At 37.8% G+C, this 25,011-nt stretch overlaps 1 protein-coding gene across 4 annotated transcripts in view; it reads left to right on the top strand.

The window, feature by feature from the left end:
* Window positions 1-25,011, top strand: part of TENM1 (teneurin transmembrane protein 1) — an 801,117-nt gene that overhangs the window by 546,723 nt on the left and 229,383 nt on the right. For all 4 annotated transcript variants that reach the window (XM_059156967.1, XM_059156964.1, XM_059156965.1 and 1 more), the window contains exons 11-13: window positions 3,684-3,785; window positions 5,075-5,269; window positions 9,011-9,211. In XM_059156967.1, coding sequence (XP_059012950.1) covers window positions 3,684-3,785; window positions 5,075-5,269; window positions 9,011-9,211 — 498 coding nt within the window. The remainder of the gene's footprint in view (window positions 1-3,683; window positions 3,786-5,074; window positions 5,270-9,010; window positions 9,212-25,011) is intronic.

Below are 25,011 nucleotides of genomic sequence, written 5' to 3'. Positions count from 1 at the left end.
CAAGGCCCAATTCTCATCATGCAAATGCCAATGAGTTATGAGAGGTTGAGTTTCTCCTAAGAAGTCAAGTAGTTAGAAGATCTAAAACATTTGTGAAGATTTTCTCCCTTCCTGGTATCCTTACCAATAAGCCCAACTTAAAACACTAACCCAACTATTAACCTTTCAAAAATCAATAGACCCAGAAACATGCTTGAAGATTTTTCCCCTCCCTTACTTCCCCCCAAAAAGAAGCTAACCTTTGAGATAGAATTCCTATTATCCACATATCAAGCTGTCAGTATCCTATGCAACAAAGTATTTGCTTTTTCATTTTTTGTTTTTACTTCTCCTGAAGCAACAGAAAAAATTCTGCAATTCCACTTAAAAAGACTCCAAGTAAATTTCTGAAAAAAAAAAATGAAAGGTATTAAGTTATTTATTCTATATTCTCCCCATTTTTTTGTTTTTATAATTTATCTTAATTAGAGTAAAAAGAGGCTAATATATTTGATTAAACAATTAAAGGTTTGTATGCATTTAGCTATGCTAAATGCTACTCATTCTCTCATGATAATGTGAGAATCAGTTGATTGATCTTAACTATATTTGGTTTGCTACTAATAAGGATCAGGACAGTATTAACAACCAACATTTATTGAATGACTAATATAGGCTAGCTGCTGGCCTATATTAATATATATTATTTTCTAGTAGTGTAGACAGAGTTGTCAATATCCCCTAATCTTTAGCCAACTTGCTCTGTAACATGATAATATATACCACTTATGGAGTGCCATTCTGCCCCCAAGCACTGTACCAGATGCTTTACATTCAGTTACCTTGTTTGATTCTCATCACAACCCTGATAGTATAGGTGTAGTGATATTTATATAATAAATAAGAAAATGGAGGCTTGGAATGAGTAAATAATGTGATAGACTCTCACAGCCAGCAAATGGCAAAATCGAAATTTGAGACATCCAGTATGTCTGATTCCAAAGCCCATGCCCTTTGTACCAAAATTATTCCATCAGACTATTCATTACCTTTAGTTTCTCCCATAAGAAAACCTGCCAGAAGCAAAACCCATCATCAGTGCAGATGCAGATACCAAGGGGCTGTAGACTCTAGAAGAACAGAGTTTTATGCACAGACCTTTAAAATCCTTCTCAAGTCTAATGAAGTGCAGTCAAGGAAGTGATTCTGAAGTAAGATTAAAAAGACAGAAGGCAAGATTTCACCGAGGCCAACGTAAATAGAAAAACACATTCTTTTTCACCTCTGGTTACTTACATGCTCCTGCTGTAGCCACCCTCCTCCCAGTGTCTCTTTCAGACCTGGTGGAGGTGGCAGCTTCCAGAACCTCCCCATATTGACTTCTCTTCGCACTTGCATTGCTGGTGTTAAGCTCTGTGCAACAGGGACAGACCTTAGATAAGTCAATAAGATGGAGGGATTTTTATTTATTTTGATAGCAAACTTTATTAAACATTTTTTCCTACAATAGCTAAATTCCCACAAGGCCACTTCCATAAAGTTGTCAATAGGAGCTTGTCTGAAATTGAATTCAACGGTATTTACCTTTGAATGTGTCCTCCATGGCCTCCTATTAACCATCCAGGGCAGGGGAAATCCAAATGTAGATCTAAGAAGTGCCACTATAGCTTGGTACAAGAAAGATGGATTAAGTAGAAAATAGAGAAATGATTGTTCCATCTCTGAATGAAAAAAACTCTGTGCCTCTTCATAATGACCTTTTAAATAAATTAATGATTTTATGAAAATAACTAATGTTTTAATAAGTTAAAAATGGATAGCTCTTTGTCAAATGCTCCATTCCTGCCAGACCAGCTGTAGTTCAGCAAATGCCACATATAAGTTTCTTATCCAGTTCAGTTTTCAAACACAGGGACCAGAGAACAGATTATCATAAACCTGCGAGGAGCCATGTGATATATTCACATGGGGGAAAGAAGAAGAATCTCCTCTGCCACTGGATTCATTCTCAGCTTTCTAAGAATTCCGCAAATAAACTAGATACCACATTCTTCCTGTTTTATTCTACCCAAGGCAGAACTCGAAGTCTACATCAGCAGTTGTCTAACTATGGAAGTTTACTGTATGAAGCATTGGTTCTCAGTGCTTTAATACGATGAGCATCTGCAGGGTCACCTGAGCTGCATCCTTCAGATTCAGTAAATCTGGAATGAAGCCTAGGTTTCTGCATTTTAAGTGCCTCAGGTGATCCTCCTGATACAGGTGGTCAAAAGGCCACAATTGAAGAAATGTTATTTCTCGACCCTCATTATAAATTCTCGTAGCTGAGCGGAAGATGCCAAGACCACTTCCTAGAATATCTCCTTCCAATTGGAAATAGCCTATGCAGGTGAAACTAAAAGAAGTAGATAATTCGGATTGAAAAGGAAAAATTGGTACATACGAGAAGTATGAGTTTAATGAGCCAGAACATAAAACTCTGAATCCAAGAATGCTAAGTATGGAAAACTTCTAGAAGGAGTAATGAGAAGATTATTTAAGAAAAAAAAAAAAAACTGAAAGAAGAAAGCATACATGCCGTAATAGTTCATGGACTTGGAATTTGATTTTATTATATTCAAATACAATTCTAAACTAGAAATAATTTTTGTCAGCGTCTGACTTTTGGGTAACATCATACCCTTTCAGCCAAGTTACTTACCACAAGACTTATCAAAGTTCTATCGCACTGTACATCTTTATGTCACCAGAACTACCTATGGGCACCTTCAAAGCCTTCTCAATTCCCCTGAAGCCTATTCTTCTCTAAGAATGGATTGAAGGGAAATTAGTGGCAGAGAACTGATAAGCATTTACAGTTAAGAAAGCATTTCTCAACAAAATACTTAGGTTCTAATGCTTTTAGTGGTGGTGAATTTAATATGAACACTTACTTTAAAAGCCTTCCATTGTCACTTATTAATGAAAATGAAATACTGATTATCATATTTAAGCTGTCAAGATGGTAGATCAAACATTTTAAGATACTAGAGAAAAAATTTTTTATTTGCTACAACCTAAATTTGAAAAATAAACAGTAGGGGCACCTGGGTGGCTCAGTGGGTTAAGCCACTGCCTTCGGCTCAGGTCATGATCTCAGGGTCCTGGGATCGAGTCCCGCATCGGGCTCTCTGCTCAGCAGGGAGCCTGCTTCCCTCTCTCTCTCTCTGCCTGCCTCTCCGACTACTTGTGATTTCTCTCTGTCAAATAAATAAATAAAATCTTTAAAAAAAAAAAAAAAAAAAAAAAAAAAAAAAAAAAAGAAAAATAAACAGTAGACTTGAGTCTTTTGAGTTGCAATTTTAAGCCCATTTCGCTTTTGAGAAATGTCCTATAATCCTAGGACATTTTTAGCTTTGTTGTGAATGTCTCATAAGAATACAATTCATCTAGACCCTTTATGTACTTTAGAGATAAGGGTTGGTTTTTAGTTTCACTCTTGAAGAGCTAATTCAGCAATTTCAGGGCCCTTTTAATAATTTGGTACTGCATGTGACATCTTGCAAAAATCTTTGGCATCTGATTTTACATAGTAAGTGCTCCAAGACAGTACAGGGCAAGACCGTTACAAGCCCAGAGTTCTTGCAATTAAAAAAAAAAAAAAATTAAGGACACTACAGCCTGACGTTTACTCATTTTTTTTTTCTTTTTCTCTCCATTACTAGAAATAATGGATGACTGCTCAACCAATTGCAATGGAAATGGAGAGTGTATCTCTGGCCATTGTCATTGTTTTCCAGGATTCCTTGGGCCTGACTGTGCAAGAGGTAATGTTGCTCTGTTACTCCAGTTGGTTTAGGGAAATATGTGTCCTTTGAGAACTCAGGATCAGTAGCAATAGGAGGAGGAAGAGAAGTGGCAGTAGTAGTGACAACAGCAGCAGCAGCATCTACCCCCCCACCACCACCACAACCAAGAGCTGAGTACTTACCCTGCCAGACATTGTTCTAAACACTCTGTTACCTCTTCAGATTCATACTTACTGTGATAGCCCGGTGAGGCAGATCTACTGTTTTCCCGGTTTATTGGGCAAAGTAACAATTTCAAAGAGGTGAAATAGTCAGGGTTGCCTAACAGGTGGAATTTGTACCTAGGACATCTGTAACTGCTTATACACAGACCCATGTAAACCAGAAGGAACAGGCAGTCACCAAACCGGTAAGTAGCCTTAGAAAGTAAAAACTGGCGAGCCATAAGTTAAACTTGGCAAACTTTACTGTTTCCTAGACTTGCCAAAGTTTAATTATTGAAAAGCTTTAGGTATGTCACACTGTGTTTCCCCATAGGCTTACAGTTATTACCGTAGAGATGCTTTCTGCTCATTTTCAGTATATTCTTACAGTTCTCAGTCTGCTAATGCTTTAATCTCAGGTTTCCCAGCCACTCAGTTTCCTTAGATTAAATTCTGCACAGCTGAGAATTCTATAGCACTTGCTGGCTTCCCAGGAGCATGATAGGTCTTGCAAGTCTGGGGATGAGAAATAAAGATGACGGCTGGTATTAAAAATTGAATAAGACAAAAGATTCAGGCCCTGCCCTCAAAGAGCCCATAGTTTTAAGAGGGAACCAACATTGGCAAAGCAAAGTATTCTAATAAAGGTCTGCACGTGGTGTCATGGGAGTAGACATCTGTCCAGCATAAATCTATTTAAATGTATAACTTTTTAAGGATAACATTTTATAATATGAATAACTTCCCTATTTATCAGTTTCTACACTTTGGGGGTTTTTCTTTCTAAAAGTGGAAAAATCTGTCTGAGGAAGAAAAGGCCTAAGAGGAAAAAACCCTAGCTTGAAATAATAATAATAATAATAGGTGAAATCAAAGGCAAATTCCTGACATAATTTTTATATTTTTGTCACTTATCCTTACTCCACTCCTATAAGGAAAATTCTGTTAGCAATACCAGACACTTGCCTATTTAATAAAGGCTAAGACAGAAAAAATAATACAAATTTTTGCCTGAAATATTATACAAGAATCAATAGAGAATTGACCCTTCGGAGATTTTAAAAGCTTTCTGAGAACACTACAAGTTCATTTGCCAACCTTCAGATTCGTGCCCTGTGCTGTGTGGCGGGAATGGAGAATACGAGAAAGGACACTGCGTCTGCCGAAATGGCTGGAAGGGGCCAGAGTGCGACGTTCCAGAAGAGCAATGCATCGACCCAACATGCTTCGGTCACGGCACCTGCATCATGGGAGTCTGCATCTGTGTGCCAGGCTACAAAGGAGAAATATGCGAGGAAGGTCAGAGCCCCATTTTCATCTCTTGCTTCAGGCTTTTCTCTCCCCAAACTGTCCAGGTGTCATTGTGTGCTTTTAGTAGAGATGCAAGTCATCTTTGCAAGCTGTAAATGTTCAATATGTCTTTAGTATACGAAGCAGAGGGCTGGAGTCGGGGGAGTTCACGTCTCTTCGGACAGTCTCTGATATTAACATGAGGCTGTGTCTGTGATACTTGCAGATCGGTAAGGAAAAATGGTGCTTCCCCCCCTCATTTCTTTTTTTTTTTTTTTTTTTTTTTAAGATTTTATTTATTTATTTGACAGACAGAGATCACAAGTAGGCAGAGAGGCAGGCAGAGAGAGAGAGGAGGAAGCAGGCTCCCTGCTGAGCAGAGAGCCTGATGCGGGACTTGATCCCAGGACCCTGAGATCATGACCTGAGCCGAAGGCAGCGGCTTAACCCACTGAGCCACCCAGGCGCCCCAGCCCCCCCTCATTTCTAACACTGTTTTATAACTTGAAAATTTCCATACTGATGATATTAGGTGTTAATTCATATACTTTCATTATTACACAGTACATTAGGCTCCATCTTACTTTAAAGCACATGATAAAAATAATAATATATGCACATTTGGAACCATTTCATTGAATGTTTTCTTTGGGAGCAATTTGTAATTACCATTATTATCATTGCTTTATATTATTTATTTTTACATAACTCATGCTGAAACTTGACCTCCGTGCCTAAGGAAGCCAACTTACCACTAATGAGTTTCAAAGCAGTGCCTTTATGTTACAATTCACCCCAAAGGAACCTTTATGCACACATGCACAAATGTAGCTTGAAATGGCAATAGTTTTCTCATTTAAAGAGACACATTGGAAAATAAGTTTACTAGTAATCAGACCTTTTCATGCCACATTCCTCAAATAAGACTGATTTCAGAAATAATATTAAACCATTACCATGGGAGATGGTCTCATCACAACTGTTGTTCAGGAAAGAAGCTGCTGAAAGTGCACTATAATTGCTTTTTAAAGATGGCTCATTAAGACAATTATACAGCATTCTAAAGGGTTTAATCTCATTTTGCTCTAAGAATTTAGCTTCCCACCTCCCGTTAGCAATAGTATAGACTTTTGGTGTGAAGATTATATCTGTTCCAATGAATGGTGTTGGGCCTAGACAGGGTACAAGAGTACCTCTGGACATTGTTTTTATGGTGATCCAACCACAGTCATTATATTTAAGTTGTAAAGTCAGATGTTATGTGGACATATGCATGGTCACCAAAACATGGTATCTCTCACAACACCTACAGTTTGTAATGAAAATGTTTGACCAAATTAATTTAGACCCTTCTAATCAAAATTTGGGAGCAACTGAAAAATGGCTTAGCTTACATTTCCTTTCTAGGGATCGCTAAGAAAATTTGTGCAATAACCAAGATAGCAAGGAAGAATGCTCACCATATTTAACAGTATGAACTTGTCAAATACAGTAGAAAAGAATATTTAAATCAGACCACAGACTAGAAACTCACAGGCTGAACTGGGCTTATGGATGGATTTTGTTTGGTTCACACAGTGGTGATAGCGGTAGTGTTTTTGTTGCTGTTGTTTTAATGTGATCCACTTGCCAAAATATAAAAACAGAGAAGTGTCCTATAAAAACCTCTCTTTTGCCGTCTCTTGAACAACTGGAAAATCTGGTAATACCGGGACCATGTTCCTACGTGGTGATGATTACCTGGAACAAAGAAGCAACAGTTTCTGTTAAACTGGATACTTCCAGTCACTTAGCTGGAAGTATCACACTGGCTTCTTCCGATCAGTTTGTCTATGTCATGTAGTCCTGGCCCATTCAGCCATATTACTTCATGCCTCTGATCTAAGTGACTTAGTTAATCATTGAAGGTGGCCTTTTAATAAAATAAATTATACTAAATTAAATCTCATTTTATTTGTTAAAGTTGTTATGTTTTAATATAACAAAATGACCTCCTTCTAAAACAATATTCTGTACTTTTAGACTTTCCCTTCCACTCCAAATAATGAACAAAATCAAAGTAGATGTACCTTTTAGTATTTATTTGCTGATTAGCTCAGGTAGTAAAGAATTGTGCTAAGACCTTGAGATTTGGGGTTAATTGTAATGGCAATAGCACTAATTATAATAATGCTTAGTTACGCTTACTCTGTTCCATGATAGTAGGCCACACCCAAGACCAGACCTGTCTTGCCATTGAAGGCAGGTTTTTATCAGACTGTTTTCACTGCGGGAAAAGTAATTTAAAGCATACGTCCTCATTATGGGGACTTATTTTAGTCTCATCTTATTTGTATTGGGAGAATAGAAAATCTGAAATCAACCTTGTCATTTCCCCTGGAATGGTCACTCAGGTAAAAGCACAAAACAATTTTCCCCAAGGCAAACAGAGATCTACTCTTAAGAGTTTATACCTTTGGGGGCGCCTGGGTGGCTCAGTGGGTTAAGCCTCTGCCTTCAGCTCAGGTCATGATCTCAGGGTCCTGGGATCGAGTCCCGCATCGGGCTTTCTGCTTGGCAGGGAGCCTGCTTCCTGCTCTCTGTCTCTGCCTACTTGTGATTTCTCTCTGTCAAATAAATAAATAAAATCTTTTTTAAAAAAAAGAGAGAGAGTTTATACCTTTGTTAGAATGTGTCCAAAAATTTCCAAACTCACAGAATCAGAGATAAATAGAATTGTGTCTGTGATATTCTAGAATACTGAAAACTATGTCACAGCATCCTGATGGAAGGAAAAGGTATTAAAAAAAAACTTCAATAATTTTTAAAATTATGCTTACAATGTTGCATTTTCAGTGTTTCCAAGAAATTAATGAAAGATTATAATAAATTCATTATATTGCATGTTTTCACACAACAGCAGTCAGGTCACTTAATACCTAATGATCTAAGCTTTATAAAAAGATATGTATGTTTTAATATTTTATATATTTATATATTTTTATATTTGTAGACACATTTTTGTATGTAGTATATTTGTATATTTTATGTATTTACTTATTTATTTTATATTCTCTGTATAATTATTATGTATATCTTCTTTAGTCACATCAAGTGAAAACCATTTCTCAGAGCTGTAATTCCAATTTCAGAAAAGACAAGGAAGGACTCCCCAAAAATTCTTTGGCGTTTTTACAAAGCTGAGGAATCCCTATCAAAGGCCCACACTGATACACCCACCCATATGTGTGGGAGTACTACACATTGCTCCAGTTTTACACAACAGATGTATGGTTTTCTTTGTCTTCTTTTTTTGGGGTGGAGGGAGAGAGAGACTCTTTTTTTTAAAAGATTTTATTTCTTTATTTGTTAGAGTGAGAGAGAGAGAGAGAGAGAGCACAGGCAGGCAGAGGCAGAGGGAGAAGCAGTCTCCCTATGGAACAAGTAGCCTGATGTGGGACTCGATCCCAGGATACTGGGATCATGACCTGCGTCGAAGGCAGCCACTTAACCAGCTGAGCCACCCAGGTGCCCCACTTCCTTCGTCTTGTAATTTTAGGATTCAGCCTTAATGATACCCTCCCATATTTTTAAGTGTTAATATTCTTCTGGTTTGAATCCAGCCTTTGCATGAGACATGTTATTACCTAATTAAAACAGTATTAATGACATAGTAGGAAATCAGTGTGCGTATCTCAGTTTCATTGTCCTAAGGTATATAGGCCACACCTGTTAACTTTTTTCTTTTTTCCTCCTTTTTGGCACCTTCAGAGGACTGCTTAGACCCAATGTGTTCCAGCCATGGCATCTGTGTAAAAGGAGAATGTCACTGTTCTACTGGTTGGGGAGGAGTCAACTGTGAAACCCCACTTCCTATTTGTCAAGAGCAGTGCTCAGGACACGGGACTTTTCTTCTGGATACTGGAGTGTGCAGCTGTGATCCCAAGTGGACAGGATCTGACTGCTCAACAGGTACATTGGAGTTACCTCTTTCTCTTCCTTCCTACACTCCCAAATCCTCATTGGTCTTTGTCTTACGGTGGCACTTCTCCAAGTCTGATCTGTATGCCTTCATGGGTCATAAGGGACTTCCAAGTGTTTCCTAGGCTAGTATTTGACTGGGTTTTCATAAACAACATACTACTGGACTCGTAATTATATCTTTTGTTGCTGTCAATCTGGATTTGAACCTCTGTCCTCATTCTGCATTTTCCTGCAGTCATTTTATCCTTTCCCATGCCTCCCACTGTCGGTTCTCTACAGGTTATTTTAAATCGGTTTCTCCCTCAAACTCAAATAATCCTTCATTTCCGGTCAGTTGCTGAGTATTTCCGCTGGGCGTTCCATCCCTAAAAAACGGAACTAAGCTCAGGAACTCTAGGAACTCCTTGGCATATTGCCACCCAATTACTATTCCCACAACTTGGCTGTCCTTTTCCTATCCCCTACCTTAAAATCAGCAGTAGATTTCCACTGTCTAGAGATAAACTTCAAATATCTTTGGCTGATATCAAAAGCCCACCAAAAACGATTCCAAATCTCTGTCTCCAGACTGTCTTCTACTTCTGCTTCTTGCATAAATGCCTCTTTCTGCAAAAGGGTTCTCATGTGCTCTGCTCACTCCCAACATATCACACGTTCACATTCTCTTTGTGCCCTTTCCTCAGCAGGGAATGCTGAGGTACCTTTCCATCTATGAAAATCCAACACACCCACCAAGACAAATTACAGTTTTAACTATTCTATAAAATCTCTCCTGATCACATCGAGAGGAGCCTCTAAAACCCTACCGTACTCCTTGCAAGAGAGTAATTGCAAAAAATTGGCATCGTGATATAGTTATTTGTGTACATGATTTGTTTTTCCACCACCTAAACTAAAAATATTGGGTCATTCTTTATACTTTTCTTCCTTATCCTCAGGTCATGTGCACATTAAATGAGTAGAATTAATAAACAATAACTCCTATGGAACCTCTGCCTATGAATTTTTTGGAGGATATAAAATGCCATGTGCTAAACAGGAAAGATGAGAAGCTCTATGAGACTTCTTATATCACTGAATTTGTTTGTGAACCAAAAAATCTATAGTCTCATGCTGTAAAGAAACAAGAAAACCCCTTTGTTAAGAGCATTAATTCTAACATAATTTTTTTTACAAAATTGTGTTGCCTCACATAGAAATAATATGGGACAGAGGATTGCAATTTATAGTTTCAGAAATGGATAAAATGATAAAGACAATGTAATAATAACTAAAATGCAGACTAAAATGCTGAGAGTTTCATTTATTTACGGAACAGATGTATGTGTGCCTGCTATGTGCTTGGCGAGGTGCTTGGTTGCTGGAGCTGTAGTGGCAAACCAGATGGATGTGGTTCTTGCACAGGAGAAGCCTATAGTCTGGTGGAAGAGACACATAGAACAAACTAGAAGATGGTTAGAGAAAGAAAGTAGCTGGGTGTTGCGGCTCTAAACTGAGTACTGATTTACTTGCTAAATGTTATTGAACCCCTTCCAACCTTTCATGTGTCAGACATAGTATGTCTAGAGTTTCAAGTTTAAAACAAGAATGTTAACATTTGCATTATTACTAAAGCATACACTCACATAATTCCTATCTAATAGGCACTATTCTCAGTGTTGTACATGTATTTTTTTAATCTCCATAACATTTTTTAAATCTCTTACCTGTGAGGTAAGTCCTGTCATTGTGCCCACTTACAAAGGAGGAAGCTGAGACACAGAGAGGTTAAATTAACTTGTCCAAAGTCAACTGCATAGTAGTTATCAGAGCCTAAACTTGCACTGAGGTATTCTGGCTTCACATTCCAAACATTTAACCACTGTACTGTATTTATTGATTGAATAGTGATTCTGTATCGTACAATTTCTCCCTAAGGCCACTCACATCTGTATGTGCTTTTTCTGGTGCCTCAGAATTGGGCAAAACCTTTGGCGATATACTAATCACCAGTTGTACAAATTCAAATATTTGTATTTCCAATGAATCAACATGAAATTCATTGTGCTGAGAGTTTCTTTTTCCTCAGTCCACCTCTTCCACCTAATACACAAAGACATGCACCAATCCTATCAGCAGAAATCAGGAGGAAGAAAGGACTAATGATAAACATGCCTCTACACTTGCCCCTCCCCCCTTCCAGATGAATTACCCTAAACCCTACCCCACTCTTCCCTCATCTCAAATCCCCCTTACCCACCCAAACAAATCAAATGATGAGGAAAAGTGATAGTCCCATAGAAGAATAGGTGTGGAAGAAAGTGTAGAGACATCTGCTTCAGTGTTTCATAGGTGTGGTGGTTTCTAGTCCTTCTGCCTCAGCATCACTGGAGATTCTAATACTTGGAGGCACAGAGACATTAAATGGTTTGCCCATCGGTGAAAGCCACTGCAGTGGTCTAACCTCCTCACTTACTTGTTCATTTGCCAGACATTTACTGAGCCCCTATTATGTCCCTGGCAGCATGTGAGGCGATAAAACATAGCCATAGCTGAGGAGACAATTGTGAACAAAGATTTTTAAATGTCTCTCACTTAAGTGCTCTAAAAGAGAGAGAGAAGCAATGCACAAGGTGTATTTCACATTATCTGAAGGTCTAGGAAGTGGTCACAAAAGACTGTATACCACACCTATGAGTTTGGACTTGAGCCTGAGGACAATGGGAAAGCCATTGAAGGGGTTTAAAGAGGTTAATATCATAACCATGTTTATATTTTATTTTATTTTATTTTATTTTATTTTATTTAAGATTTCCTTTATTTATTTGAGAGGGAGGGCGAGAAAAAGAGTGTGAGTCGGGGGGAGGCAGAGGGAAGGGAGAAGCCAACTCCCACTGAGCAGGGAGCCCAATGTGGGGCTCGGTCCCAGGATCCCAGGATCATGACCCGAGCTGAAGGCAGGTGCTTCACCAACTGAGCCACCTAGGTACCCTAACTGTGTTTGTATTTTAAAATGATCACTCTGAAAGTAGTTTGGAGGATATAGTGAAAAGTGATGAAAACTTGATATAAGGGAATTTAAGCACAGATGGAGGCAAAAGGATGGATATGAAAGTAGCTAGGAGACCTCGTTACTGGAAATGTGTTAGGGCAGGTAGGAATTTTCACTAACTCTTTGATGTCTACAGTGGGAGACTGGATGAATGGTGATGACACCGCTAACAGACAAGTGTATTATTTATTTATGAAACAAGTTTTCATTGAGCACCTACTATGTACCGTGTGCTAGGATCTTGGGACCCATCAGTGAGGAGAATAAAGATTCCTGTGCTCCTGGGGCTTGCAGTCTGGCAGGGGTGAGACAAGCAGTAAACAATGAACAGTGGAGGTGCCTGGCTGGCTCAGCCGGAAGAGCATGCGACTCTTGATCTTGGGGTTGTGAGTTCTAGCCCCATGTGGGGTGGAGAGATTACTTCAATAAGCAAGAGTAGGGAAAAAAACAACAATGAACATGTTTCAAGTTTTTAAAACATGAGGAACCTGAGAGCCAGAGAGGTTAAATAGCTCATCCTAGACCAACAGCCTGGCTGGTTGCAAACCTGCAGATAGAAACTGGTTCTGCTGATTTTGTTCCATGCCTGACATTCTTCTCAGCCCTCCATCCTCACCCCTGCCAAAGGAAGAAGGAAGAGTTAGATAGGAGCTGGGACTCCGGTGAATAGATGAACTTACAGAAAAGGGAAAGTTCAAGGAGATGAAGGGCATCAAATATCAAGTGCACAAATGATACATTTTTGTCCAGAGATCCTAGATGAAAGCCACATTCATCCATTCTGGACCCAATAGAAAAAGAACACTTAGAAGCATCTCTTGCTCAAAGAAGCAAAAGAGCGGATAGGTATGACCCAAAACTCAGCAGCCTCTCAGGCAAAAAAAAAACCCTTCCTAATAAAACTACCAAATTGAAAAATAGGGGAAGGAAATGCCTTCCAAGTCTCTAGTGCCACAGTAAGAATAGTCCTTCTGTGATTTTTAAGCTCCATAAAGGTTGTTCCCACAGAGCATATTTAACCATCAAGATGATCTCACTGTGCAGACTTTTAATTGAGTGTGCTCAGTACAGGAAGGAATTTAACATCTGATTCTTATAATGGATCATGTCATTTCAAAGGTGGATAGGCTCTTTGCCATTGATCATTTTCTTCCTCTGAGCGCATGAAGCTTAGCTGTTAGCATGTTATCTGGGCTGCTCTGATACCAAGAGGACTGCCGTGGATAGTTTACTGATGACTTTCGTTCTGTTTGCAGGTACGTTGAGTATTGTTAGCAGCACTGAACTGATACTTGATATAGGTTTCTCTCACCTGAGGGTCTCATGGTAGTTCACAAAGGTTAACTCATTAGTCTTTTAAAAAACCTCAAGAGGGATACAATTGAAGCTTGTTATAACATGGTTGAGATTTGGATATACCACAGGTCAATCACGCTCCCTTAAAACGGAACTCCTTGCCATGAAATCTCAGTAATACATTTAACCTATGCTAAGGCTACTGGCCCTAACCTCTACTATTGTCATTTTAAAGTGCATTTACTATATTTCTTTCATAAAATCTGGCTTCTCCTGGTCACGTAGTCTTTGAGGGGGAACATAAAAGCAGAGTTCAGAGCTTTGTAGTCCTCTTTCCTTGATGAAACTTCCTCTGAGCCACCCCATCTATTGTTACTCATAGATAACTGGCAGCGAAATTCATAGAAGGTAAGCATTCACGTAGAGAGGACAACTCTGCTCCTCTCTACTGTGATCCTCTCTCATTATACTATATCTTAGAAGTAGATTAATCAGCTAGAGAGAGATGGAGCATTCAGCTCTGAGATATTTCTGAACATTCTATTTGCTATACAGCAGAAGCCATATGAGGTACTATCATTGTGTACCCCATCCACACATCCGGGGTCAGTTCCTGAAGATCCCATAAGGCTTTGTTGTAAGGATATTTGTTTTCAGGCTAGTCTGTGACATGTGGCCATCTTGTCCACCAGAGACATGACAGTATATGTATGTGTGTTTAGGTATAGTCACAGCACAATGACCCTGAATGACTTGCGTAACTTCTTGGAGTACCAGCTGCCTCATTTGTGAAATGGTAGATTAGCCAAATGGCCCTTGAGGCCCCTTCCAACACTGAGATCTATGATTCTTGATCCTGTATATTGAGCTTTTGACACTGATTATGAATGGTTCATGGATACAGTCCATAAACTCTTAGCTCCATATTGTTTATGGTGAGAAAATATTAATTGTAGGTTTGTTTTCATTATAAATACATCCATGCTTTGATATATAGACCATGTTGTTTGAGAATTTGCCTCTATTTATAGAGGTACACGTATACACACACACATATGTGTGTGTATATATATATCTTCATTATAACAATGTCTCATTATGTTTTTAAGTGTTCCCTAATGGATGTGATCTGCATCTACTAATAAAACAGGTAATTAGAGAAGGAAGTTGTAAGAGGCTCATATAATTATTTTTTCCAGGGAAACTTTCCTTGATAATATAAAGACTGTATGCTTTAAAAAACATTATTAGTTTTCCCCTTTATTGAAAGTGCCAATAATCAAAAGATTCTCATCTGACCATACATGTCTACCACATACAATGTATCACTTTCCTATAATTTCTAGGTATCGATCAGACCATTTGAAATGATTAGTGTGTACACTGTATTTTTCCTACAGACATTACAGAAACAGCAGGGTCATAAATGCCATTTGACAAAGAAGCTTTGTTCAAAATGTAATGCACACGCTATGGGCAGCACTATGTAGCCATTCATCATGCCAGTGAAGAGAAAAATCTACTCATATATAAAATAACTAGAATTTAGCATCTTCCATAGAAAAGAGATAATTAATGTAACCAGATAGGAGCCTAGCATTGCAGGTGCTTTTCCCTATTTGGTTTTGGACACACACCTGAATTTCTTAGGAACAGTAGCTGAGGTCTCAGAAGAAATGTTTCTGTTAATTAGCAAACAATGTTAGCATATCATAATGCTACAAATTCCCTGTACTTAAAGAAAAGCTCGAATATAGAAAGCTAGCCACTGAAACATGATAGAAGGTTTTATAGTGCTTTTCAGCCTACAAGGACAAAAAGCTTGTGACTAATCCCTACATAGATTCTATTAACTTGCTATTCAAAGTATGACAATCTCTGATCAAATTTATTTTAAAGTAAATCCTTTTCTATTCAGTAAAAGAATGAAGAATAAACCTTCAGGTGGTTCTGATTTGATTGATTTAAAAAAAAAAAAAGAAACCTGATAGATACAGGGGCTACAGCATTAACACTACAGTGAGGTCAAAACATTAACTCTAGATTGTTGAATCAGTAAGCGAAGTTCATTGGAGGCACTAGAAATACAGCCCAAAACCATTCTTAAGAGAATTACAAGTCAAATTGAGTATGTAAGACTAAATCCACAGATATATCTCTGAGAGAGGTATGAAGTAGAAAAAAATCACGCTATTATTATGATTTCCTAGCAACATGTCCCACTCAGAGATAGTCACCCCCTAAGCCTTTTTTTGTCTCAAGTAAAAATAGAAATTGAGCCCCCAAATGTTCTCCTATTCAAAAATCCCATATCTTTATAAAAGAGAATTCATTTAATGACCATTAAATTGTGTATGTATGTACATATGTGTGTGTGTATAGATAGATAGATATAGATATAGTCAGGTGATTCAAAGCACAACAAATATCAAATGTTTTCAAAATACATCTTTTACATTTTGTTCTGAGACTATGAAAACCACACCTGTAATGCCAGCCTTAGCAGGCAGCAATGCAAAATCCGGTGGAACTTTTGACAACTTAACAAGTTTGCACAGAGAGGTAAGTTTGCAACTGCCTCTCTGTAAATCTGAGCTAACTACCGACTGTTCTAGGACATTAAAGCTTTAAAATTGCTTTTCAAACTAGAGACATATATTTAAATAAGGTGGTAATTGTGAGGCAAGAAAATGTAAGTAAGCATGAGTGTGAAGAGGTATGCTTATTTACATGGTTAAAGTATAGTCACTAATAAGGAATACATTTTTACACATCTATAGCAGCATCTAAAGAAAACAGGAAAATTTTGTGCTTCACTTGAAATACATTCCTCTCATTTCCTCAGACTCTTACTCTGCATTCTGAGTTCGTTTGCTAGTGGGCACCTTTCTCGGTTGTTTATCTACATGAAGTGAACTCGGACACAGCGAAGGGCCTATCTAAAAGGTATATTTGGCCCTGTAGGTGGGATCCCATAGGGAGCTGGATGCCCCCCTGCACAGGGTGACCTGCTGCCTGGCAGTCCTCTGTCAGGGCAAAAGGAGGAGGTGGAAAATGTATTATAGTGGAGAAGGCTGTGAGAGGTTAAAGGAAGCCAGAATGCAGTTGTGCAAAACTGGTGGCCAGGACATGGGTAATGAATCAAAATACGTCCCAATTCCATATGTCAAAATCAGATGATTGTGGAGATATACCCCGTATATCTCCCCCCCACCAATAAATTAAATGAGACTTTCATTGCTAAAACACAAATATCCTACATTTACCTGATGGTTTTTATTTTTTCTCCAAATACGTATATACTCATTTTCTTCCTTTCATCATTATGGACATAATATGGGGGTCATTATTTGATGTTGGATTGCACATTGATCTATGGTGATACAAAATGTCTGCAAAATACCTGAAGGACTATTCCAGATTCTGAGTCATTAGAGAGAAGAAGAAGAGGGATGGGAAGAACAGGGTTTAGTCCTTCATGAGAGACTAAGGACAGTACATTTTCACACTAGGTGGAGCTCATAGCAATTCTGAATGGGGTCTTGCATCTGCTATAAAAAACTTGACTTGTACCTAAGCTTCCAAATTCCCAGTAACCTGGTAATAAGGTTTCTGGGAAGCCCTTTCATACTGTCCATAAAGTATGAGTAGGTAATAGTTTCCTCATTTTATAGCTGAAGGAACTAATTTGCTTTGAGATACAGGACAACTTAACTTGATTTTGTATGCTTCAAAGTTGAGGCTGGCAATAGCCTGTCTTAAAGATCACTGCAGATTCATTTTTTTTCAAACCTTGCTTGTAACATGCTGAGTTTCTTGAATGTAAAGATGCTTGTCTTCCATTAATCATAAGAAGTATTTAGTCATTATTTCTTTAAACCTTGGTTTTCCTACATTCTTTATTACCTCCTTTTGGAAGTTCAATTAGACTGCCTACTCTGACCTTTATGTCATTTACTTCTTTTTCCTATTTTCCATGTCTTTGCTTCTTTGTTATAGATAATTTCTTCAAATTTGTCTTCTGGCCCACTAAATGTCTCTTCAGCTCTGTTTATTTTGATGTCTAACACTTCCACTGAATTTTTAATTTCAGTGATTACTTTTTATTTCTAAAATTTTAACTTGTTTTTTTTAAATATTCCTCATTGATTTTTGATAATATTTTCCTCTTTAATCCTGTTTCTGGTTATTCCCTTTAAACATATGAAATAGTTATTTAATATGCTGAGAATGTAACATGTCAAGTCTTTGTGGGTCTGGGTCTGTGTTTTGTCATTTCTATCAACTCTTGCATATGACAACTTGCTTTCTTGTTTCTGTTATTTTTTTTCTTGTGAGTTCAAATATGTTGAAATTTTCTCTCAGTCCTGTGTGAAGCCAGTATTTTCCTGGGGAGGATTTACATTTGTGTCTGCCAGGAGCCCTTCTCCTACAGATCAGGGTAAACTTTAAATTAAAAATCTCAGGTCACAGTTTTTTTTGACCATATAGATAATATAAACTCGGGCTCCACGCCCTCATGAAACTTGACTAGTGGCCATGAAATCTAGGAAGAAGTTAGTTACTTAATATCTTCAGACCTAAGCCTGAGACAGATCATTTTCTTCCAGTCTATCTTTGCAAGGCACATCGTCTTCTAGATGGGTTTCAAATATGGATATCCAGTCCTGCATCAGCCCAAAGTTTAGCTAATAATCTGTTGCCCCTCTGAACCCTCACCAAAACTTGACATACAGCAGATGCTTCCAGTGTCCTGGCAGAGCTCTGACTCTCAATATAATCTTAGGCAACTCATCCACTCTGGGTCTCAATGTACACATCTGCAAAATGTGTTTTTCAACTAAGTGCACATTTAAAATCTATTTTTTAGTAATTTCCATTTTTTTTACTCTAAGTGGATAAAAAGTTTAACTTCCAGTTAAAGAATTCTTTCTACTGAAGTATGGGTAAACACATTAGAGTCCAGCAAACTTAAAAAGAGTTCATTCCATGCTACCAAAATGCTTCAGTTAATGTGCATTAGGAGAACATTCTAAGAAGTTTTGTTCAAAAGATATTTCTGAAACCATAGCAGTCAAATTAACAGTGGAGTCAAGAATAAACAGTTTCAACAATCAAAAAGAGCTTCCCACACTTCTCTGCTAGGTCCATTGATTTTTTGAATTTTATTCTGCATGTCAAGCATCTAGCATTTAAAGTACTCTAAATACCACTGCCTACTTTCTTTTCCAGCACACTCCCTTTTGTTCATTTCCTTGTTGACAGACTTACTGGTATAATCATGGAATGTTTTTACTAGATTAGATCTTAGAGAACACCTAGTTCTGCCCATTCTTTATATAAGGAGAGAAAACTGAGGCCCAGAAAGGTTGAATGACTTATGCTGGATCATGCAGCTAATTAGGCCCATAGTTAATATGAGAAGCAAGTCTTGGGATTTCTGGTTTAGACCTCTTGTTCAATATACCATTCAGAGAGGCTTGCTCAGATTCAGATATTACCTTTCCATTGTCAGCACTGGCACTGAATATCTAGAAAAGTGGCAATAAGCATATACAGAGCAGTATCCCAGCACCTCTTCCTAGACTGTCAGAAAATTATGAAAATTGTCAGAGATTCAGGACAGAAAAAAATTCAGACAGAAATGAACTCACATCCCAGCTCGACTTCTAAGTTACTATGAGATCTCGAATAAGTTACTTGGTTTTTCTGAGTTTCTCCTGTAAAATGGGCAAATAATTCTTACTATGTAGAGTAGTGGTAAGGGTTAAATGAGATAATATATGTGAAACACCTAGCATAATGCTTCTCCCATCATAGACATTAAATTATAATAATAAGTGGCAGCTATTATTGTCATTATATTTCAATTCTCATTGTAAAGACACATTTCAAAGACAAATCTTTTGTAAGTAGAAGACAAATTAGTAGCTGTCTCAAAGAAATTCATTTTCAGATACTGGAAAGCTGAATAAGTTTAAAAGAGTATGAAAATTCTCTCTACTCCAAAGGCATTGCATGCTTTTGTTCCTACCTCAATGGTGTTGTTTCCTGTGTTTGTAGGATAGATGTTTTACTGAAAAGTTGGCTAAAAAGTAGTTGTTCTGTCTTTTCACTCCCTTTCCTTTAAGTTCTGCTATTCATTATGAAATCACAGTCAGAGAACATTTATATTCCAGGTATGTCAGATAAGATTAGAGTTCAGCGACAAGAAATACCTCCCTCAAGGAAAAAAAAAAAAAAGAGTGGCTTAAACAAGACATAAGTGTGATTTTCTCTCACAAAAAAGAAATCTAGAGGTAGGCAGTCCAAAGCTTGTGTGATGACTCCAGAAAGAAAGCTGCTTCTCACTCATACCTCTCCTATCCCCGGGATGGACCTTTATTCTCATAGTATGCAATGGCAGCCAGTTTTCCAGATACCACATCTTTGTTCCAGGCACTAGAACACAGACTAGGGAGAGAGGAGAGGCCTTGTCTCCTCTGGTTTTTTTTTTTTTAAGATTTTGTTTATTTATTTGAGAGAGATTCAGGGCACGAGTGGGGGTGGGAGGGACCGAGGGAGAGAAAGAAGCAGACTCCCTGCTGAGTGGGCCTCCATGTGGAGCTCCATCCCAGGACTCTGAGATCATGGCCTGAGCTGAAGTCAGACGCTTAACTGAGTGAGCCACCCAGGTGTCCCTACCCCCTCTCTTTAAAGGAGACTTCATTGAAGCTACTGCTGGAAATGGTCATCTGTATATTATTGACCAATAACTAAGCCACAGGACCATACCTGGATGTAAAGGAAGCTGAGAAATGTGATCTTTATTTAAGGGAGCTATGTGCACAAGTAAATAAGATCAAATTTCACTGTAGTTTTCTAGCTCCCGACCAACACAACAGGCCAACATGAGCAGTTCTGTGATTCACTGAGTCCCCAAGAGAAAGACAAATGCATGGCTCAACAGAAATAAAACCTTTCTTTGTATTAAGAGCAGTGAAACACTTCACCTACGGATCTTCTTTAAGCTTTGGTAGAGAAATGAATTAAAGTATCTCCTTATTAGTTTCTATATTTACTTCATGTTGAGAGCATCTGCGTGGTTCAGTTGGTTAAGAGTCTGCCTTTGGCTGAGGTCATGATCCCGGGGTCCTAGGACTGAATCCCACATCCAGCTCCCTGCCTAGTGGGGAGCCTGCTTCTCCCTCTAACCCCCCACCCTGTGGTCTCTCCCTCTTTCTCTCTCTCTTTTAAATAAACAAACCATAAACAAAATATTTATATTTACTTCATGTTGAAATGATAATACTTTGGATATATTGGGTTAAATAAATATAAAAATTATAATTATTTATTTAAAAGAGTTTTACCTGTATTTTTAAACATTTTAGTTTAACTCCTAGAAAATTTAAAATTTTTCACATGGCTTGCATTGGCGGTTCACATTCTATTTCTACTGGACAGCACTGCTCTAGCATATGGCAGTATTTACTTTAGCCTACAAAATATAATCAAATGTATCTTCCAAAGTAAACTGATCTCATTCAGATACCAAGGTGCCTGAACAAGTAAACTTATAGTATAGAATTGTTGGCAAAGTTAATCATATGTAGAGGTCTACCAAAAATGATGATTTTGGTTTTAGTATAACTGACCAAGAATCCTTCTTGGCAATAATAAGACATCAGTGATAACCATTCCTAAACCCACCTCTAATGTATGACAATAAAACTGTAATAAGGAGGCATAAAATAATGCTTATAACTCTATTTCCTATTCATTAATAGAGTTCTACAAAATAAAATAAAGAATACAAATGTGGGACAATAGTAGAATAATTAAATGTCTAATGATAACCTACTTCTTGTGAGCCTGTGAAACACGGGCTTTGAATCTCTCAAGAAGGAAACCAGCATATCTTTCAGATAAAATATCTAATAAAGTAGTGGGTTTATAACTTAGATGGAGCAAAGAGGTTTTATGTAATTAAATGAGTTAGAACACTCTGGGTCCAGTCAGAAAACCCACAGAGATCATAAACAGGCAAAGCTTAGAGCTTGTTTTTCAGAGTGGTCTTGGATGGCTCTTAGGCCATGAAATCTTCCTCAGATGTTTTATTTAGCTTGATTGTTTACAAAATCATGTGTTCTATATAAAGGAGAATTACTAGGATCGAGTCAGGTTCCTCAGGGTCGCCAAGATATCAGTTGGCATCTGAGCTGCCATGACCTCATTGTCCATATTTGTACCTTGTGTAACTGCCACAGAGCCTGGCCTCTTTATGGGATGGAACAACTGAATTCAGATATTTCCACAAGGTCATATTAAATCTGAGTTTTTACTTAACAAAAAGCTTTTCATAAACAGAACTTGACTTTGGTAAAAAAAAAATCTAAATCACTTCTTTTTTATTTATGAAGGTCACAGCATTAACTTGGCCAGAGTTCATTGTTTTTCTCTAACATTCTTGTCAAACCACATACTAAGAAAGTAGAGACAGACAGAATATCCATTTTTTTTTTGATGAACATTTCAGAAAGACATTTTATTCTGAGAATGAACCTCAGGTATTCTCAGAATATCCATTTTAATTACCATCAATCCATTCATAATAGGAGCTCTCCTTCACTTGAGGCGCATAAGGGAAGGGTTGAAATGGTCCTTGGGAATCAATGGACCAATAGATTGCGAAAGCCTCTCTCAGTCCACCTCAGCCCTCTTGGCCTCTTTATGTTTTTGGTCCACAACCTAATGCAAACAACCTCCTGAACAGCCATACCAAGGGTTAAAATAGTGAAGAAATAATTAATTTCTTACTTTTTCGTGATATCCATCTTAACCATCAGAATGAGAAAAGAGAAGCTAATCCTAGTCATGAATCCTATACAGCAAATAAAATCTATAACGTTGGCCTCCAGGCTAGATACAAAGTTTCTTGTAGATTTATCCCACATCTTACCCTTCAGTACAAGCAGGTTTGGTGCATAAATACATTTTTTATGTGTGAGGAAATTTCCTTTTGGGTTAATACATCTCTCTAAAAATATATCTCCCTCTAAAAGATTAGTTCATGGACAAGCAACCCACATAGTCCCTGAAGACTTCTGGTAGAAAGCAACAGGATCCACCACCATCCTAGAATTCTGCTCTTGAAATATGATTTAACTCTACCATAAGGAGTAGAGAATGGATAAAAGTTTAAAGATGATTTTAAAAGGACCGTATATCTAGGTGAACTGTGTACACCTTGACTGGAGATATACAAGGGTAAAGGCAAATTATTTCCAGATTGCCAAAGAACTGAATCAAAGAGAAGATAGTCCAGTTACATAAGTCAGATATTCAATAACATTTCTCATTACCTCTGTCAAGTTTCACAGTTAATTGTTTCTTAGCTTAAGTGGGGAGGAAAAGGGGCAAAACTCTCAGATATAGGAAGATACCTGTGTTAAAAAGAGGTTTCATGAAATGCTAAAACCAACCCAAAAAGGCAATGCAACAACAGGGTCTCTACCAATGGAATTCCAGCCTGGGATGTTCCAGGAAAATTTTAATCATCAAAGAACCTATTGGTGACTCTAAGGAATCTATTTCATACAAATAAATACACCTGATGTAATTAAGTTGTATATTGTCTGCTGAAGTTTCTACCACCATTGGACTAGCTCATCCTAAACTGGCAGACAAGACCTCTGGCTGCAGTTTCCAAACCCCTATTTCTAAGAATGTACTAGGCATACTTTTTCTGGCCCAGATAACTTGTATCATGGTAGAGCTAAATAATGATTATAATGAGGAGTATGGTAATAATGATGATCATTACATTTATTGAACTCTTACTATATACCTGCTCTACACATATTATCCATTTAATCTTCAAGACAAGTAAGTACTTCCAAAATATTTTCTATACAGCTGTTTTCTGCAAGTTGTTATAGACACCCCCGAAAAAAATCCGTAGTGAAAAAATGAAAGGAGAAATACTACAGCTCCCACTTGGAAATTCACAAAGTACATTCTCATGTTATATATTACAGATTCTAAAAAATCTATAAAAAAAAATCCCTGCATAAGGAAAGCTGTCTATAAGAGCTTCCCTCAAAATTTTGATCAGAAAACCCAGGTTTTGCTTAATATTTTCTTCATATTCTGTGAAGCTAACAGTATTCTTTGGAACAGACTTTGGGAAAATCTGCTATAAGATGCTATTGCCATTTGATAGATAAGGAAATGAAAACTTAGAGAAATTCAGCAGGTCCATCTATTCCCAAAGCCAATACTCACCTTATACTATAATGACTTAGATAAACACTATCATGGTATTCTCTGTCTATTATATTCAAGATGCTTTACATATTTTGTCTCTCACTCTTGTAACAATCTTGCAGTAAAAGCACTGTGATTCCCATTTTACAAATGAAGAAACTGAGGCTCAGTTAGATCCAATGACTTATCCAAACCTTGCCAAACAAAGAAGCTTATCCAGGATTGTCAGCAGGGATGTAGAATTGGCTGGTTCTGGTCATGTAGTCTTTTTTTTTATTTTTTTTTTTAGCATATAATGTATAATTTGCCCCAGGGGTACAGGTCTGAGAATCATCTGGCGAATCATCTGGCTTACACACTTCACAGCACTTACCATATCACATACCCTCCCCAGTGTCCATAACCCAACCTCCCTCTCCCAACCCCCCTCCCCCCCAGCAACTCTCAGTTTGTTTTGTGAGATTAAGAGTCTCTTATGTTTTGTCTCCCTCCTGATCCCATCTTGTTTCATTTTTTCCTTCCCTAACCCCCAAAACCCCCACTTTGCCTCTCAAATTCCTCATATCAGGGAGATCATATGATAATTGTCTTTCTGTGATTGACTTATTTCGTTCAGCATTATACCCTCTAATTCCATCCACATCATCACAAATGGCAAGATTTCATTTCTTTTGATGGCTGCATAGTATTCCATTGTGTATATAGACCACACCTTCTTTATCCATGGGGTGCAGATGCCCCTTCATGTTTTTTATACTTTATTATTTTTATTAACATATAATGTATTATTAGCCCCAGGCGTACAGGTCTGTGACTCGCCAGGCTTACACACTTCACAGCACTCACCATAGCACATACCCTCCCCAATGTCCATAACCCCACCCCCCTCTCCCAACCCCCGTCCCCCCAGCAACCCTCAGTTTGTTTTGTGACATTGAGAGTCTCTTATGGTTTGTCTCCCTCCTGGTTCTGGTCATGTAGTCTTAAGCAAATTACCTAATGTCTTGAAGCTTCAATGTCCACATCTATAAAATGGGTATAGTACCTCTGACATACAATAGTTATTCAGCAAACTGTGTTACGCAAGTTAGTAGTAAGTTTAGTCAAGCCCATATACAGTAAAATAAATACATAGTGAGGCTCAACATTAGAAGTGTAGTTCATGAATTTATTCACTGCCTCTAATGTAGACAGGAAACTGGTATCAGTCAAG

This window comes from Mustela lutreola, chromosome X (genome assembly GCF_030435805.1).
Source record: "Mustela lutreola isolate mMusLut2 chromosome X, mMusLut2.pri, whole genome shotgun sequence".
In the NCBI taxonomy this organism is placed as follows: domain Eukaryota; kingdom Metazoa; phylum Chordata; class Mammalia; order Carnivora; family Mustelidae; genus Mustela; species Mustela lutreola.
Note: the sequence above shows the minus strand (reverse complement) of the source record. Positions and strands in the feature narration are given on the sequence as shown.